Source organism: Osmerus mordax, chromosome 2 (genome assembly GCF_038355195.1).
Source record: "Osmerus mordax isolate fOsmMor3 chromosome 2, fOsmMor3.pri, whole genome shotgun sequence".
Taxonomy (NCBI): domain Eukaryota; kingdom Metazoa; phylum Chordata; class Actinopteri; order Osmeriformes; family Osmeridae; genus Osmerus; species Osmerus mordax.
Genome location: NC_090051.1, coordinates 9,992,337 through 10,008,209, shown reverse-complemented (window position 1 = coordinate 10,008,209; position 15,873 = coordinate 9,992,337). Strand labels below are relative to the sequence as shown.

The following is a 15,873-nucleotide window of genomic DNA, read 5'->3' as shown; positions in this document are numbered from 1 at the left end:
CGGCTAGATGTAGCAGCGTTATATCTACAAAGCACAATAAATCTGACTCTTCTTGAGTATAAATCCCCTGAGAATGAAACGTTATCGTTACCATTATGATTATACTGCTAGACAGCTACTGTGGCGTACCTGGCTTCGCTAAACAGATAATCCGGAACCACGACATGCTTGATAACTGTGGCTGGATGCGATCCTACGCCCTTGCGTTTCAAAGGAGCCCGTATTATACCAGTGAGCTATTCTCACTGCTGGGAATTGCTGTGTTCGGTTACCGTATAAAAAAAGGAAGCCGTTTCTCCCGTGGCGAGCATTGTCAGATTTGACCCAAGTATAAACAGCTGTAATTCAGTCATATTTTAACATATCAAGGTGATTGTAGGAGGAAGATGATTAGATTACATGCTCGTGATGACATTTCCAAAGTTTCGTCTCCATACGGTAAACCGTTGCAGAGTCAAGGCCTCACGTCCGCTTTGGCGTGCTCTTTGTCAAAATCCACTCCTCAGTAAAATGCACATGACAGCCCACCTGGAGTTTGCCAAAAGGCACCTGAAGGACTCTCTGACCTTGTTTCTTTCTGAGAAACAAAATTCTCTGGTCTGATGAAACAAAGAACTCTTTGGCCTACCGTATTTTTCGGAAATAAAACGGCGGCTTGTACCCCGATTTTACAGTTTTCGTCTGGTTGTACGGCTTATATTTTGAAGCGGCGTATAGCCCGGTTTTAGAACAAAAAAGTGGCTTCGTCCCAAGATCTCTACAGACCGTGCAGCTAATTTAATGCTCAACACTGGAAAGGGGGCTTATTGAAAGAGGAATTATTTACTGTGTCGTCTCAGTTACACTATCAGGGCTTGAAAATACAGTGACTTGCTAAAGTAGGCAAATGGCTAATAGAACATAACATTTCATAATAATTTCAGTAAATCAAACAGCTGCAGTGAAATGCTATATACAGCTAGCAAACCAACATTAGCTAGCATCGCTAACGACATTGGCTTCGGTAGGCTATCCTCAGGATTTGCAAGCTAGCTAAACTTATACTATATCTAAAATAATTTTGTAGACATAACGATGGATTTTGCCACGCATGGACATACTATCCACAACCGAAGTGTGTTACAGCATGCTGTAAGATTGCCTATAGCCTACTCGTGTATTGCTTGGTAACATTGTTCCCGTATCAAGTGCGGCATATTTAAGTGCGGGTTAAAATCCGATTTCCAAAAACGAAGCTCCCATTCTGGTGGGGTGCGGGTTATAGAAAATGCGTCTTGTTTTCCGAAAAATACGGTAAATACCAAGCATCATCTCTGGAGGAAACCAAGTACCGCTCATCACCTGGCCAATACCATCCCATAAAGTGAAGCATGGTGGTGGCAGCATCATGCTGTGGAGAAGCTTTTCAGCGGCAGGAACTAGGAGACTAGTCAAGACCGAAAGAAAGATGAATGCAGCAATATACAGACATCTTTGATTAAAACCTGCTCCAGAGCGCTCTGGACCTCAGACTGGGGAGAAGGGTGTAGCAGAGAGTCAAACCGCCAACACAACCATTTCTGATCCACTCAGTAAGACACAGTACTGATCACCAGGACGACTGATTGCATTATATGACGTCTCATACAATGCCACTATCTTCTGGATAAGCCTCAAAGGGGCTGATGCCATACCTGGTGTCCCCCTCTCCAAGGGGGGGAAGAGCCAGCCAACGGCCCACCTTTCTCAACATCTCTTACTCCAGAAAATCTGAATTATAAAGGATTTATCCCAAAACAGACATTTCATGGATTTACAAACATCTCTCAAAGACAATACTGCTTGTGGACACTAGAAGAACTATTGGAATTTGTGTGACAATTTATGCTTTACCTTTAAATGCTGTGTTGATGTAATTTGATGTTTTAATGAAACTTCCTTTTCTGTTATGATAAGTCAGTCAATCTTGATATCAAAATGATTGTACCATACTAACAAAACTATTTCTGAACGTTGTATTGTTATATTTTGAAGTTTAAGCATTCCATGGACATTTGAAATATTGACTTCAATCTACCGACCACTTCACACCTATCTTATCTCAGGACAACGCCCAGTCAGGTAAACTGACCAATGAAAAGTTCACCCCAAAAACGGGATACACCGCATTTCTTGGATTATAAAATCCCAAAATGAACAATCACACCCTGCTTGTTCGTAGGAATTAAACTGAAGTGAACGCGTCATTTGTAAACTATTCCTCTCAACCTGCAAATTCACTGAGCGCCCGGAACTTTGGCAAAAGATTCCGTTGTTCTATTTTCGTTGGACGATAACGAAACCATTGACTCTACCCTTCTTCAAGCCGACCAAAGTAACTGCGATTTGCTATATTTCTTACTTGTGAACATTGGCATATTGTGGTTGAATTTGTTATGTTTGATTCTAGTTGCAAATGACTTAACCTAGCTCTCGTTAGGACTATCCTACCATCGCATAGACTGTCCAGTTATCTCTTGAGGCCTATCTCTCTCTCTCTCTCCCCCCCTTTCCCCTCTCCACGTGCTTTCCATCGTGTATCCCGCTTCCATAACGGTATAGAACCTACTGTACTGTTTAGCCAAACTAATCCATAACTTATCTGGTATTTGTTCATTATAGTACATTTCCTTAAATAAATCAATGTTTATAATACTCGCGTTATCCCTCACGTTATCTGATCTGCTCTACTTTCATAGAATTCACTACTTAAGATTAGACTGATTATTACGAAGGCTATTATTTCAATATTATTCAATAAGGTTTCCTCTATCCCTTTAACAATAAGAGGTGGTGCCCCCAAGAACTACATACTTTATCATAAATTAAGTATTGCTAATCTTAAACGAGCAAACCCCGCTACAAGGGTCATCTTCCAACAGGAAAACTACCTTGGCACACAGCCAAGATAACAACGGAGTAGCTTCGGGACAACTCTGTGAATGTCCTTGAGCGGCCCAGCCAGAGCCCAGACTTGAACCCGATTGAACATCTATGGAGAGATATGAAAATGGCTGTGCACCGACGCTCCCCATCCAACTTGATGGAGCTTGAGAGGTCCTGCAAAGAAGAATGGGAGAAACTGCCCAGGTGTGACAGGTGTGCCAAGCTTGTAGCATCATACTCAAAAATACTTGAGACTGTAATTGCTGCCAAAGGTGCTTCAACAAAGTATTGAGCAAAGGCTGTGAATACTTATGTAAATGTTATATTTTAGTGCTTAGTTTTTGCAAATCTCTAAACATTTAAACAAACGTTTTTCACTTTGTCATTATGGGGTATTGAGTGTAGAATTTTGAGCAAAGTAAATTAATTAATTAATTTCCATTTTGGAAAAAGGCTGTAACATAACAAAATGTGGAAAAATTGTACTGAAAATTCCCCCAGTATTTATTTTAAGCCCCCAAAATTACCCAAATTATTTGATCATGCATTTTTGGTGTAGGATTGATGTAAACGTTGGTAGGGACATCTAGTTAATGCGAGCGTGCGGGGGTGTGCAATGTTTTTGCATCCACTTGAATATAATCAAAAAGGTTATTTTAAAATGACTAAATGTAAAAGTATACCTGTCTCATAGTTTGTGTTACAGTAATATGATTTAGCCTACTAAATTCTATCCAACTAAAGAAAAGATCAATTTAATCCAGTAATTTACAGGCAGCCTCACATAAAAACGTATTGGTTATCAAACAAAGCTTTGATTGTGTCCGTCTATATTCAAATGAGTGGGTCAATATCTAGCTCAGCAGAAGCCTGGTAACAACCATTCATTTGAATCAGGTGTGTTGGAGCAGGGGAACATCTAAAACATCCAGGACAGGGGGTCCCTGAGGACCAGGGTTGAAGACCTCTGGTCTATAGAATAGTCTCTGAATAATCTCTTTTCTAATTTACATGAATTAATCTGACCTGTCAGACCCTTTTCCTGTCCGTTTACTGTTAGCTAGTCTAGCAGTCACACGCTACACAGGTAGCCTAAGTAACATTAAATACAAAGTTAGCTTGCTGCAAGTAGGCTGTCACTAGAGCGTGCAGCAGCCTCCCCCAGGTCCTGGAACAATTTCGCGGACCCCTTGGCTATGGCTCGCGGACCCCTAAGGGTCCGGGGACCCCACTTTGAGAACCACTGGCGTAGAAGATCCCTGTGCAGTTCGAACCTCGACACATTTGCACGAACCATTTCACCAAGGACGGTTTTGAAAACCTGGGACAATGTAAAAGCAGGATTTGCTATGAAGCTGTTGCTGAAAAGAGGTGCGTTCCGACCGTATGTTCATCACAACCGCAAGCTGTAGTATGATTTTGTCGGTAACAGTTATTAGCAATGCTAAAGTATCCTGTATCTAGCACCTGCCTTTCTCCAGTTCTTTCAAATACATAATCTAGAAAGCCGTTAGCAATAGACTAGACTGCTATTCGTTTTCTGGCTATTTTTTCGGAAGCTTCCCTTCTAATGCCGACTACAGCTAGTCTAGCTAGAGTCATTTGCTAAGTAAGGTATGTTGATGTGTTTAGAAACATATTTAGCATTCTACCTGTAGGCCGTAAGGTGAACCCTATTATCATTTCATCCCGCTCCACAGTCTGGCATCTACACAATCTTTAGACCAACGCAGCTGCACAAGATCGAAGGCAGATAGGGACACCTAGATTTGGTAGATGATGGAAGACATTAGTCGTGTCAGAGATCGCATGCTGGTCTTATAGATCAAATTGATCAGCATGGCTTGTCAGGATATATTATTTTGGCACACATTGTAGATTTTGTAGAGGTACTTGGGCGGATAAGTGCTCTACAGAACATAGACATTGACCACAAAGTCTTAAAGGGTTTGAGACTTATCGAGCACCATGTTTGTGTGCAAGACGGCAAGTGTAGAAAGCCACAACAAGAATCTTCCTTTAGGGTTTAGCGTATTTTGATTGTGACCTATTGTCTGGGTTCACAGTGACGATTTAAGTAACACAGTCCTAGCGAAAAACAGGAACATCTGCCTGTCCCACAGGCACTTTTGCAGCCACAGTGTATCACATGCAAAACACTGTCAGGGGCCGAATTTCTGGGCCCCGTTCGTCGTAAGGGTTGAAGCTAAGTTAATCAATTGTCCCTTTAGCCCGTTAACATTAGCGAGATGAGTGAGAACAGCAAATATCGGTTCGTCAACGGCTGATCCGCATCCAAATCATGTGGTTAATTTCAATCAGGCTAAACTTATCAGGGAAATTGCACGTGCACGTCCTACTTCAAAAGGCAGGAAAGGTCGATCACCAAAACCGTGATTTTCTAACGGTATGATGGCGGAAAAGACGAGAGAGCGGTGATAGGCTATTCTCGCCATCCGAGCAAACTATTATAATGAGTCTGTCTCTATGAAGACAATAAGCATATTATCATGGCTAAGTCAAACACCGCCGCTGCCAGCGCAAGACAAGCAGCTTGGCCAAAAATTGCGGATAAGCTATAAATGCGAAAGTTTGGGGGAAATGTATAGGCTCATCTTAAGTGCCTCATTACCCCAATCAGATCACATTTCTTTAAATGTGCCTGCTGGCAGTAGGCTTAATGGAAATTAATAATCGAATGAGATCTTGCAAGCGAAAATAATGATCTCAACTCTTTCAGAATAAGTAGGCTAGATAAAAACAAGGCCAAAGAGTATCTAATTGATACGAATTCATAGACACTTATGAGGATATATGTAGGCTACTGAGCTTATATCATGTACTATATATGTGTATATGCATGTAGGCCTATGTGTAAATCCCTCTTTGATTTCATTGACTGGGACATGGCCAGGGAATATGATGAATTGATTCATCAGCTGGTTAAGCGCCAAGTACACTTTTCTTACAGCAACGCATGCTGCGGCTTTGCCAATGTTTTCTGCATCGCCTATACTGTATAAAAATGTAGCCTATACCTGACGCAAAAAAACTCAAGGCTATGCAGAGTCTGAAGCACAGTTAAAGTTTGTCAATTTCTTCACGTCAAGACATAAAAAGGAATCGATATGACGTTTCCCACTCTCCCACAGTGAAACATATAAAAAGCACAGGCAAAACAGATAAGACAAGACATTTCCTAAAACATAGCGTTACATATTCACATACAGCAGCATAAGCTCATAATAAAGCATAAAGATTGCTGCGGCGTGTGATATTTGCAATGTACGGCCCGAGAAGGTCTTGCAAATAAATGAGTCCTTGTCCGCTGAATCGATATCGCTCAAACAAGAACTCATCCGTGTGAAATAAAGGATCTTGGCAATCGCGAAGAACTCTATTGGTATGTAAAGCTAATCGAACTAAAATATAGCTCCTTGGTCAACTGGGTCTCTCAAAAAGGGAGCTGCCTTGTTATTTTCCGGGGGTGTGGCAAGCTTATCCAGCTACACTTACGTTAGTGCTAATTGATATGTTACTATGGTGATTTATCGAAAGTTGCTTCCACGAACCAAAAAGAGGGGCGTTTTTTATCTTAGCCTGAAAATTAGCTCGCTAAACCGCTTAGCAAGCTACGACGTATACCCCCCAGGTCATCCAGGTGACGTGCAAGGTCTCATCCTCTATTTGCCAACCATATCCATCCATGTTGACAAAAAGCAGATACCTTATTGGTGTAGAATGATCAAATGTCGAACCGTGCCACCAAAATCCTATTACGCTCTGAAGAAACTAGTTCTGCATGACGCATCGACAATCGACTGGAATTTTAGCGACAAACTTTTTTTTGGTACCTTATCACGACTCGTTCTTTTTTATCAGCTAAAGATTGTGTAGATACCAGACTGTGGAGCGGGAATCATTTTCTAAAAGACTTTGTGGTTCACCTTGCGGCCTACTGTGCTAGATACAGGAGACGTTAGCATTGCTAATAGGCTAACCGTTAGCGACAAAATCATACTTACAGCCAGGGCCGTCGTTTATGGGTGAAAGGTGATGACAATTCTAGAGGCTCACAGCCCAGGGTGGGACTACAAAAATCCCAGAAGCCTATTATGTAGGCTTCCCTTTCTATGACTAAATTATTATGCATAGGCCTAACTAATAGGCTACTCATACTAATGCATCAGAGTTAAAACAAAGCCACAAAATCAAGCTAAATTGCTAAAAATAAATGTTTGCGATTTAGCTTGATTTTGTGAGCAATAACACCCATAACCATGGACCAAACCCATGGTTATGGGTGTTATTGCTTCTCTTTTGAAAATGTGCTCACGAAATGCAGCAGCAGTCTGCTAGTTATCAGGAGAAATGCCTAAACAGAAACATAAATCTGGACGACAGAAGAGAGAGGAAAGGAAAAAAATAGAGGCCAAGAGCAAATCAGGAGCCCAAAATATCAACTATTTTTTGAAACAACCTCCTCGAAGGTGAGTGTTAAGCTAGCTGCACAAGCGCCCTGTGGTTCACGAGAAATAGCATAGCTCGCCTCGTCCAGCGTCACGATGTTGGAGTGACTAATGTTAGGAGCTAGCGTTTATAAGCCAGCTACTAACATTACTGCAATAACCGAATGACACTAACGTAACGTTTAACGTTACGTGTGGTCAGCACAGCAGTGTAAAATAATCGCCTGACAAGGCTGACATTACAAAACTAGAGAGGGTACAATTTCTGGGGAAATTGTAGGGTGTGCTTGCTTGCGTCGGTTGCACAGGGGGGGTCCGTTTTTTTATGAAATGTTTACAACTGATATTTCTGTATATTTTATATAAAAATGCATACTTATTATTTATAAAGATTACATAGATTTAAAAGCATATTTTTTTTGCTGCTCATTTACAACTCAAAATACGAGTGAAGTGTAGAATGAAATAGATGTCTTCTCATTTCCCCTGCAAGAGGCAGCCTCATAGCTGAATCAAAACGAATAAATTTGGCAGACCGGTGTAAAAATTGACCTAATCTCTATGACTTAAACGTCCTTTTAAGTTTTCCCTTCTCGTGATATTTTCAGGCATTTAGCCTACTCATATTGCATTCATTCATTAATAAAGAACCCCCTTTGAAGATTATTCTACGACGTTACCGGCAGTAGAAGATGGAATCGCGATTCAAACAGTACCATCTACTAACTGAAAATATGCCCCCAAAAACGTAAATAAGCTTGACATTTATTTAGTGGAAAATCGCTCATTCATAAAAAGCTCACTGGTAGCGATCATTGTCAGCAACAACGCAAAATGCGATATAGCCTGTGTGGAGAAGCTGCCCCGGTAAATTGTACTACTACGATAAAGTACTAGACTACTGCTGTGTTCGTCTTGGTAGCGATTGCGTTGGTTGAATTGGATTTAACGTTCCGTTGTACGGTTTAAGCTGAAATTAATAATTTTCATGAACAGATTGACAACGTTTAGGCTGTGGCAATGAAGTTAAGGTTAGTAGTTAGATAGACTTTTGATTTAAGTAAGGGGAGTGCCGAACATGTTCTGTCGCCGTTTGACTTCCTACAGCTGAGCAACACTGGTTTGAAACCACAGGTAATGATCATTTCACCCACAAATTGTTTACTTGTAATGTAATGTCATAATAAATCCTACAACGAAAATGTATTTGTGAGGAATGTTTATTTTAACGATTGAAAACAGATGCATCATAGACCACTGTAGTATGTGTTGCCCGGGCAACAGAGGCTAATGTCATGATGCTAATGCTTCAGTGAAATAGTAGACTACCTTTTCCAAAAGTAGATGTGGGCCTACTTCCTTAATAATATCAGCTAATATTGTACATTACATTTCACATTTGTGTTTCACATCACAAAGTAAATAGTTATCACCCTGGCCTCTTTGCTTGTGGCGTTTCTGCAGCTGCCTTGCAGTAAAGCTATAGTTAGCCTAGCTATCCCCCAAGTTAACAGATGCAAAACGAATGTTCTGCTACAGGTAGTCACGCGTGTTTTCGTGACGTGACCAGGGCCGGAATAACAATTTTCTGTGCCCTGGGCAACAGAAAATTGTTGTTGTAAATTTTGTTGTTACAACAAAACCAAAGACTTATAAGTTGTGTCATTCTGTTAACATGTTTAACCATTTATTAAACACATCCTGGATATTAAAAAAACAAAAATGAAATCACATTTCTAGTGATAAAAAATAAAAAGGTAATAGTCAGCAAAACAATTGACTTTTAACCTCAAACATGACGTGCTCTCTTCCCGGCTGACAGCCATTTCTGCACAACTCTGTCTGGCTGAAACTGAAACCTCTAGTCCCTCAATGCTAATATATAAAAGCTTCCATAGCATTTCATCAGTATGATACTAAGTACCCAAGTTGACACCATTCTTCTGCTGCAGTTCAATAGCCGGGGGGAACGAGGCGAACGGCTGGCCCGTCTTAATTACGTGATATGCCGTTGTTATAAGTCGTGCAATAACACGATGGGCATCTACATTTAAATTCCTGACCAGCATGGTCAACGGCCTGGAAGATGGATTGTCAACCATCCACTTAGCTGTCACGCAAACCAGGTGCTTGTCTTCTAGCATGGCTGGTCAGGTATTGTTTTCAAAAATTGTCGGTGCCTCTGTAAAAATATCCACTTTTGTCTGCTTTAGACGGGAACATACGACAGACGACACAGTGCATCTTAGTTCCATAAAAAAATTAATTCCGTTTGAGCTCGTAGCTCTACTTTGCTGCCATCTTCACTTTATTGTCTCGCGCCAGTTGTTAAAAAATGTATCGAGATTAGAGAATTACAATTTGACAACCACTCGTCACTCACTACTCAACTCTTGATTTGCCAACTGTGCGCCCCACGAGCTGCAAAGTTTAGTATGCATTTAGCATATAGTAAAACATATGAAGGATGTTAACTTTTACAATGCAAATTATTTTTTCAATCAATAATTTGCAGTGGCCCGATCGGGCCAGTGAGTTGCTAGTTTAACTGTCCCGACGTTACTTTTTACTGGCCCCGGGCCATCGGGCCATTGTTATTGTCGAGCCCAGGATAGAATATAGGTTGTTGCCAAAGTGTGTGGCCTACACTGATCCTTTTCGAGAGACAGGCAAAGAGGCAGGCAGGCAGACTCACATTACTGCAAAGTACCGGGTTCTGGGCATGGATGGTCTTCAAATCATTTGGATCTGGGTGAAGAAAAACAACTAAGTGAGAACAAACATTCCATCCAAGAGAAGAAAACAAAATTCATGTGGCCAGATTTAACCCTTGTGCTGCCTTCAGGTCACATGACCCAAAGGTTCATAACGAACCACCGTTGTGTTTACCCAATTTTACCCAATACAAAAACAAATAAAAATAATTTTCTTTTAACCATTGCAATGTGGGGGGTCTGAGACAGCCCGACAGTTAAAAGAAAATGCTTCACTTTGTTTTTGTAGGAGGTAAATTTGTCGCAATACGACGGTGGGTCACAATGACTGATGGGTAAGAATGACCCGAAGATAACACAAGGGTTAAGTCATAAGACTTATAATTTAGACCAATTTCGCAACAAAACCTTACCTGAAAAAAATGAAAAATGTCAATCAATATAATCTCTTTATTAATACCTCAAGCTATCAATGGACAATAAAAAAAAGTTACAGGACATGAGTTACTGTTAAACGTCTCGATAAATTGACACGTCTCATGTTAAAACTATATAATTACTTCAAACACCATACAATTACTTTAAACAATAAGTAGCTAGCTAGTGAATAAACTGAACGGGTTGATGGGAAAGCAGAATCCAATGTGATGTATGAGGTGCTGAAATATGTAAAGTTGCTCAGAGATAGAACAATTGGAAGCATATTTTGGTGCCTCATACATTACATTTGAGGTGCATTCAATGTAGCCTTCCATCACAGTCTTTGCTCACCTCAGCCATACAAGCACAATGAAAACACAACATACTAAAAATACAATGTAGCAAGTAAATAAGAGACATTTAAGACATTATAAGAACTTATATTTAGGACACCCTGTCTACCCTATAGGATAGGGTACCCTGTCTACCCTATCTCCAATCAATGTAAGCTCTTCCTTGCCTGTCTCTACCTAGCCAATGACAGGGCACTACTCACGTTCGATGAGGAAGAGGAAGCAGACCAGGCCCATGAGGGCTATTATGAGACCAGGAACGATAAAAGACAATCCCCAGTTAGAAGAGACCCAGTATCCAGCTATCAGGGAGCCTAGGATGTTCCCTACGGAGGTGTGGGAGTTCCATAGGCCCATGATCAGGCCTCGTCTGACATAAACCAGACCAGAGTTAGTTGTGTCATAATAGGTTATGGAAGGCTTATGACATGCACTACTCACACAGACAAAATAAATTCATGTCAAATTAGCATATTAGTTACTTTATATATACACTGCTCAAAACATTTAAGGGAACACCTAATCATGACAGTATAACACCAAGTCAATTAAAATTCAGGGATATCAGTCTATCCAGGTTAGGATAGGAAGCATAAATTATTGTAAATCAATGTCACCTGTTTTGGTGCAAATGAAACAGGAACACTGGAGAGGCAACAGCAAGACTATTACCAAAAAGGGAATGGTTTTGCAGATAGTGGTCAGTAAGACAATTGCTCTCTCCTTACCCTTCCTAACTGATTCTCCTCTCGTTTCTCATCCTGCTATTGTCCTTGTCACTACTTATAGCATGAGGCGATACCTGCAGCACATTCAGGCTGCACAGGTAGTCCAGGATGGCACACCCATACATGCCGTAGCAAGAAGGTTTGCTGTGTGAGTCTCAAGAGCATGGAAGAGATACCAGGAGATGGGCCGTTACATAAGGAAAGCTGGACAGGACCGTAGAAGGGCATCAACCCAGCAGCTTGACTGGTGTCTGCTCCTTTGTGCAAGGAGGAAGCACAAAGGAGCACCGCCAGGGCCCTACCAAATGACCTCCAGCAGGCTACTGGTGTGCATGTTTCTGACCAAACTGTCAGAAACAGACTCCATGAGGGTGGCATGAGGGCCCTACATCCTCTAGTGGGACCTGTGCTCACAGCCCAGCACTGTGCAGCTCAATTTGGAATTTGCCAGAGAACACCAGATTTGGCAGATCTGCTATTAGCGCCCTGTTCTTGTCATAGATGAGAGCAGATTCACACTGAGCACATGTGACAGACATGAAAGAGTCTGGAAACGCAGCAGTGAATGTTATGCTGCCTGCAACATCATCCAGCATGACCGGTTTGGAGGTGAGTCAGTGATGGTCTAGGGAGGCATATCCTTGGAGGATCAGACAGACCTCCACGTGTTAGCCAACGGTATCCTGACTACTGTTTGGTTACCATGGATTTCCTCCCGATGTAGGAAAATGCCTGGCTGAATGTTTGTAGGCAGTTCCTGGATGACAAAGGCATTGATGCAATTGTCTGGCCCTTACTTTCCCCAGACATGACTCCAATTGAAAACCTCTGGGATGTTACTTATCGGTGTATCCAACGCCTGGAAGTATCGTCACAGACTGTCCAGGAGCTCACTGATGCCCTGATCCAGGTCTGGGAGGAGATCCCCCAGGACACCATACACCGTCCCATCAGGAGCATGCCCAGACGTTGTCATGAGTGCATACAGGCATGTGGGGGCCATATACACTACTGACTCACATTATGAGTTGCTGTGATGAAATTCATGCAAGTTGGAATAGCCTGTGATTTAAATAGTTTACTTTGGTTTTCGGTGTGAGTTTGACTCCAGCTCTCAATCGGTTGGTGATTTCGGTTTCCATTGATCGTTGTTACTTAATTTTGTCAATAAATTACACAATGTACAGTAAGGTTTTGATCTTTAATATATTTTGTTTATCGAGATCCAATGTGTAACTTAGGCGTTCACTTTATTTTTCTGAGCAGTGTATTTAAACTCAATACTAAACATGCATACATTAAATATTAAAAATACATTTAAGATTGATTCAGGATGCCATCCTCACCTTCCCTTGCCAAACCAGTTTCCAATACAGGTGACCACACTTGGCCATCCAGTGGTCTGAACCAAGCCATTGGCAATCTAAAACGCAGAGGAGTAAAACAAAAGGATTAGCCTTATTAACAGTGTATTTGTGTACGTCTTTCCCTCCAGGTGCAGCACTAGGCCTTCTGCTGTTGCTCACCTGGACAAATATATAGAAGCCGAGACTGTGTATGTTATAGATGTAGCCCAGGCCAAACAGACAAGTGAAGAGGCCGCTAGTCAACATGCCCACTGTCAGGTACCAACGGATGGGCAGGCGTTCACCAATGATACCACTGTAAGGTGCATAAAAATGACAGCACAATAATGTTCTTCAATGAAGAGGCACAGAGGAAATAGATATCCCAGAGGACTCCCAAACATTTTAGAACATCAGTATTCCCCAAATTTCAGATACTTTATTAAAAAAATATTTTGCTGACATCTGACATCAGACTGGTCATTTAGTGGACCATCTTAACTTTATCAGTTAACTTCTAGAAGCTTTCAAAGAGGCTTATTACACCGTGTCCTAACTGGATGCGACACGAGAGACGGGATGCGAGCAACGTGACTAAAAGCAGTTTGATTGCCTTGTTTTCAGTTGGAATGTCCTAACTGGACGTGAGCGGCGCAAATTTTTGTTGGACGCCCTGTTTCTATTTATTTTTCGTCGCTTGCGTTGAAAGCTCTGTAGCACATGAAGTCATAGTAACGTGGTTAGTGTACATGACGTAACAGAAGTGAATTTGACGGATACAGTGTGGACAGAGCGTCCGATGCTACGCGACAGTCGTACGCTCGCATCCAGTTAGGACACGGTGTCACACAACAAACCGTATTAATGCACAGAAATCTAATTAATTAACAACCAATAATTCAGCAGAATAAAAAGGTGTTTATTTAAAAAAGGACAAACACTACAATTCTGCCTGTCATATCTTTTTGTACAGTAAAAACGGCAACACTCCATGTCAACACAGCATGAAGTGTCCACCATGGAAACTTGTCTTGGATTGAGGGTGTATGTAGAAAAACTAAGAGAGGGAAGAAGGCATATGTCTGGAGAACAACAATTGACAAGTGTGAGATACAACTGTCACTAAGTGCTGAAATGTGCTGGATAAAGCCTGAGTGTATTTCCATATGCTTTGTGGGTTTGTTTGGTAGAAGCTGTAGCTGTTTATGTATCGGGGATAAAATAGTGCTGCACTTTACTGTACGGCTGCTACAGTTTTCATCATCGTTTTCATCCATGATTCGCTAGCAGTTGCATGAACATGAACCTTACCTGAGGTACATGCCAATAGCATAGGCACACAGGAATGAGTAATCCATGGCTCCCAACAGCTGCTTGTAGTTGCTTTTATCTAAATATGGAGACAAAATTGCTTTGACTCGAATCTGTTGAAACCAGTACCAGTCATCTAAAGGATAATGTATTTATTGGTGAATGGAAGAGACATAGAAATTAATATACAAGAGAGAACAAACAATTTAAAAAAGGGTGACTGTGGCTTAAATAGGGAGTTAGATTAAGAGTGACAAAAGAGAAAGACCGGAAAGAAAGACAGAAAAACAGAGAGGAAGAGAGAGGGGGGGGAGCATCAGAGAGATAAGCGGAAAGTAAGAGAGAAAAAGAACAATAGACAGAGACAGATTTGAGTTCAGATAGACAGAGAGAGTTAAGATGGCTGAAGTGGGCCTCACCAAAGGGCTTCCAGCTACAGTCTACATCAGAGTGTAGCGTTGGCTGGCCGCTAGGGGCTTGGACCTCACTGAGAGACGAGCAGTTCCTATGTAGCTCACTCTAAAATATAAATGTATTTATATTTAAATAAAAAACATTTGCAACATGATGGGCAAAGCAGCTGCAATATCCGATAACTTGTTATTATGTTGATTAACTAGAGAGGGTAAAATTTCTGGGGACATTGTGAGGTGTGCTTGCAGATGGGTCTGTTTTATTACTTATATCAGTGTTTTTCAACCTTTTTTGAGCCACGGCACATTTTTTACATTGGAAAAATCTTGGCAAACACCACCGAACAAAAATTGAACAAAATTACACTCTGTAGCCTAATATAGTATATATAATTGGGTGTGTGCAAGCCTTTGGCGAGCACAACCAATTCTTCTCTCTCATATATATATTTATTATTATTTATTATTTTCCCACCCCCAAAAAAACTTGGTCCCGATTGAGTTGCTTGTATTGGCGCGAACGTTGCTACCTGCATATACCTACATAGACAGCAGCTGTGTTTTGCTCCGAGATTCAGACCTAGCCCCGGTAAATTGTAGAGCTAGCTAACTACTACACTTCTGCTGTGTGCTCTTTTTACTAGGGGCTTCATCTAGGTCAGAATCTTGTCCAGGGCCCAGTTCGGAGTTTGCATTCTTTCTTTTTAAAAACTTCTCCATCACTGTAACCATGACCTGTCACATGCGTCACTAATTCTCGTCTCTAAGAAGGAACGAGGCAATTAGCTACCTGCTGCCACCCGGACGAATATTACATTACTCTGCCAGTCACTATATTACAGACACTTGACAATGGCATATTATTTGCAGATAATAATTAATCAATTAAAAAAAATAAGAATAATTTGTCTAATTGTCTAGTTTAGTGAAATTGGATAATTTCTCACGGCACACCTGACAATGTCTCACAACACACTAGTGTGCCGCGGCACAGTGGTTGAAAATCACTGACTTATAGAAATATATATATATATATATTATATATATATATATATATATATATATATTTCTATATGTTTTAAATAATTATGCATAGGCATAATTATTCTTAGCCTTTATTATTATTATTAGCCTATTTATGAAGATTGCATAGATTAAAAAGCATACATTTGTTGCTGCTCATTTGTCCATATTTGTTTTGTACAGCCTGGAGAG

General features: G+C 41.0%; 1 protein-coding gene across 3 annotated transcripts in view; it reads right to left on the bottom strand.

Annotated features, from left to right (window-relative positions):
• Positions 1-15,873, bottom strand: part of slc37a1 (solute carrier family 37 member 1) — a 68,634-nt gene that overhangs the window by 34,371 nt on the left and 18,390 nt on the right. For all 3 annotated transcript variants that reach the window (XM_067251405.1, XM_067251388.1, XM_067251396.1), the window contains 6 exons: positions 14,665-14,764; positions 14,246-14,324; positions 13,115-13,250; positions 12,935-13,011; positions 11,064-11,230; positions 10,069-10,121 (listed from right to left, as the gene is read on the bottom strand). In XM_067251405.1, coding sequence (XP_067107506.1) covers positions 10,069-10,121; positions 11,064-11,230; positions 12,935-13,011; positions 13,115-13,250; positions 14,246-14,292 — 480 coding nt within the window. In that variant the 5' untranslated portion in view covers positions 14,293-14,324; positions 14,665-14,764. The remainder of the gene's footprint in view (positions 1-10,068; positions 10,122-11,063; positions 11,231-12,934; positions 13,012-13,114; positions 13,251-14,245; positions 14,325-14,664; positions 14,765-15,873) is intronic.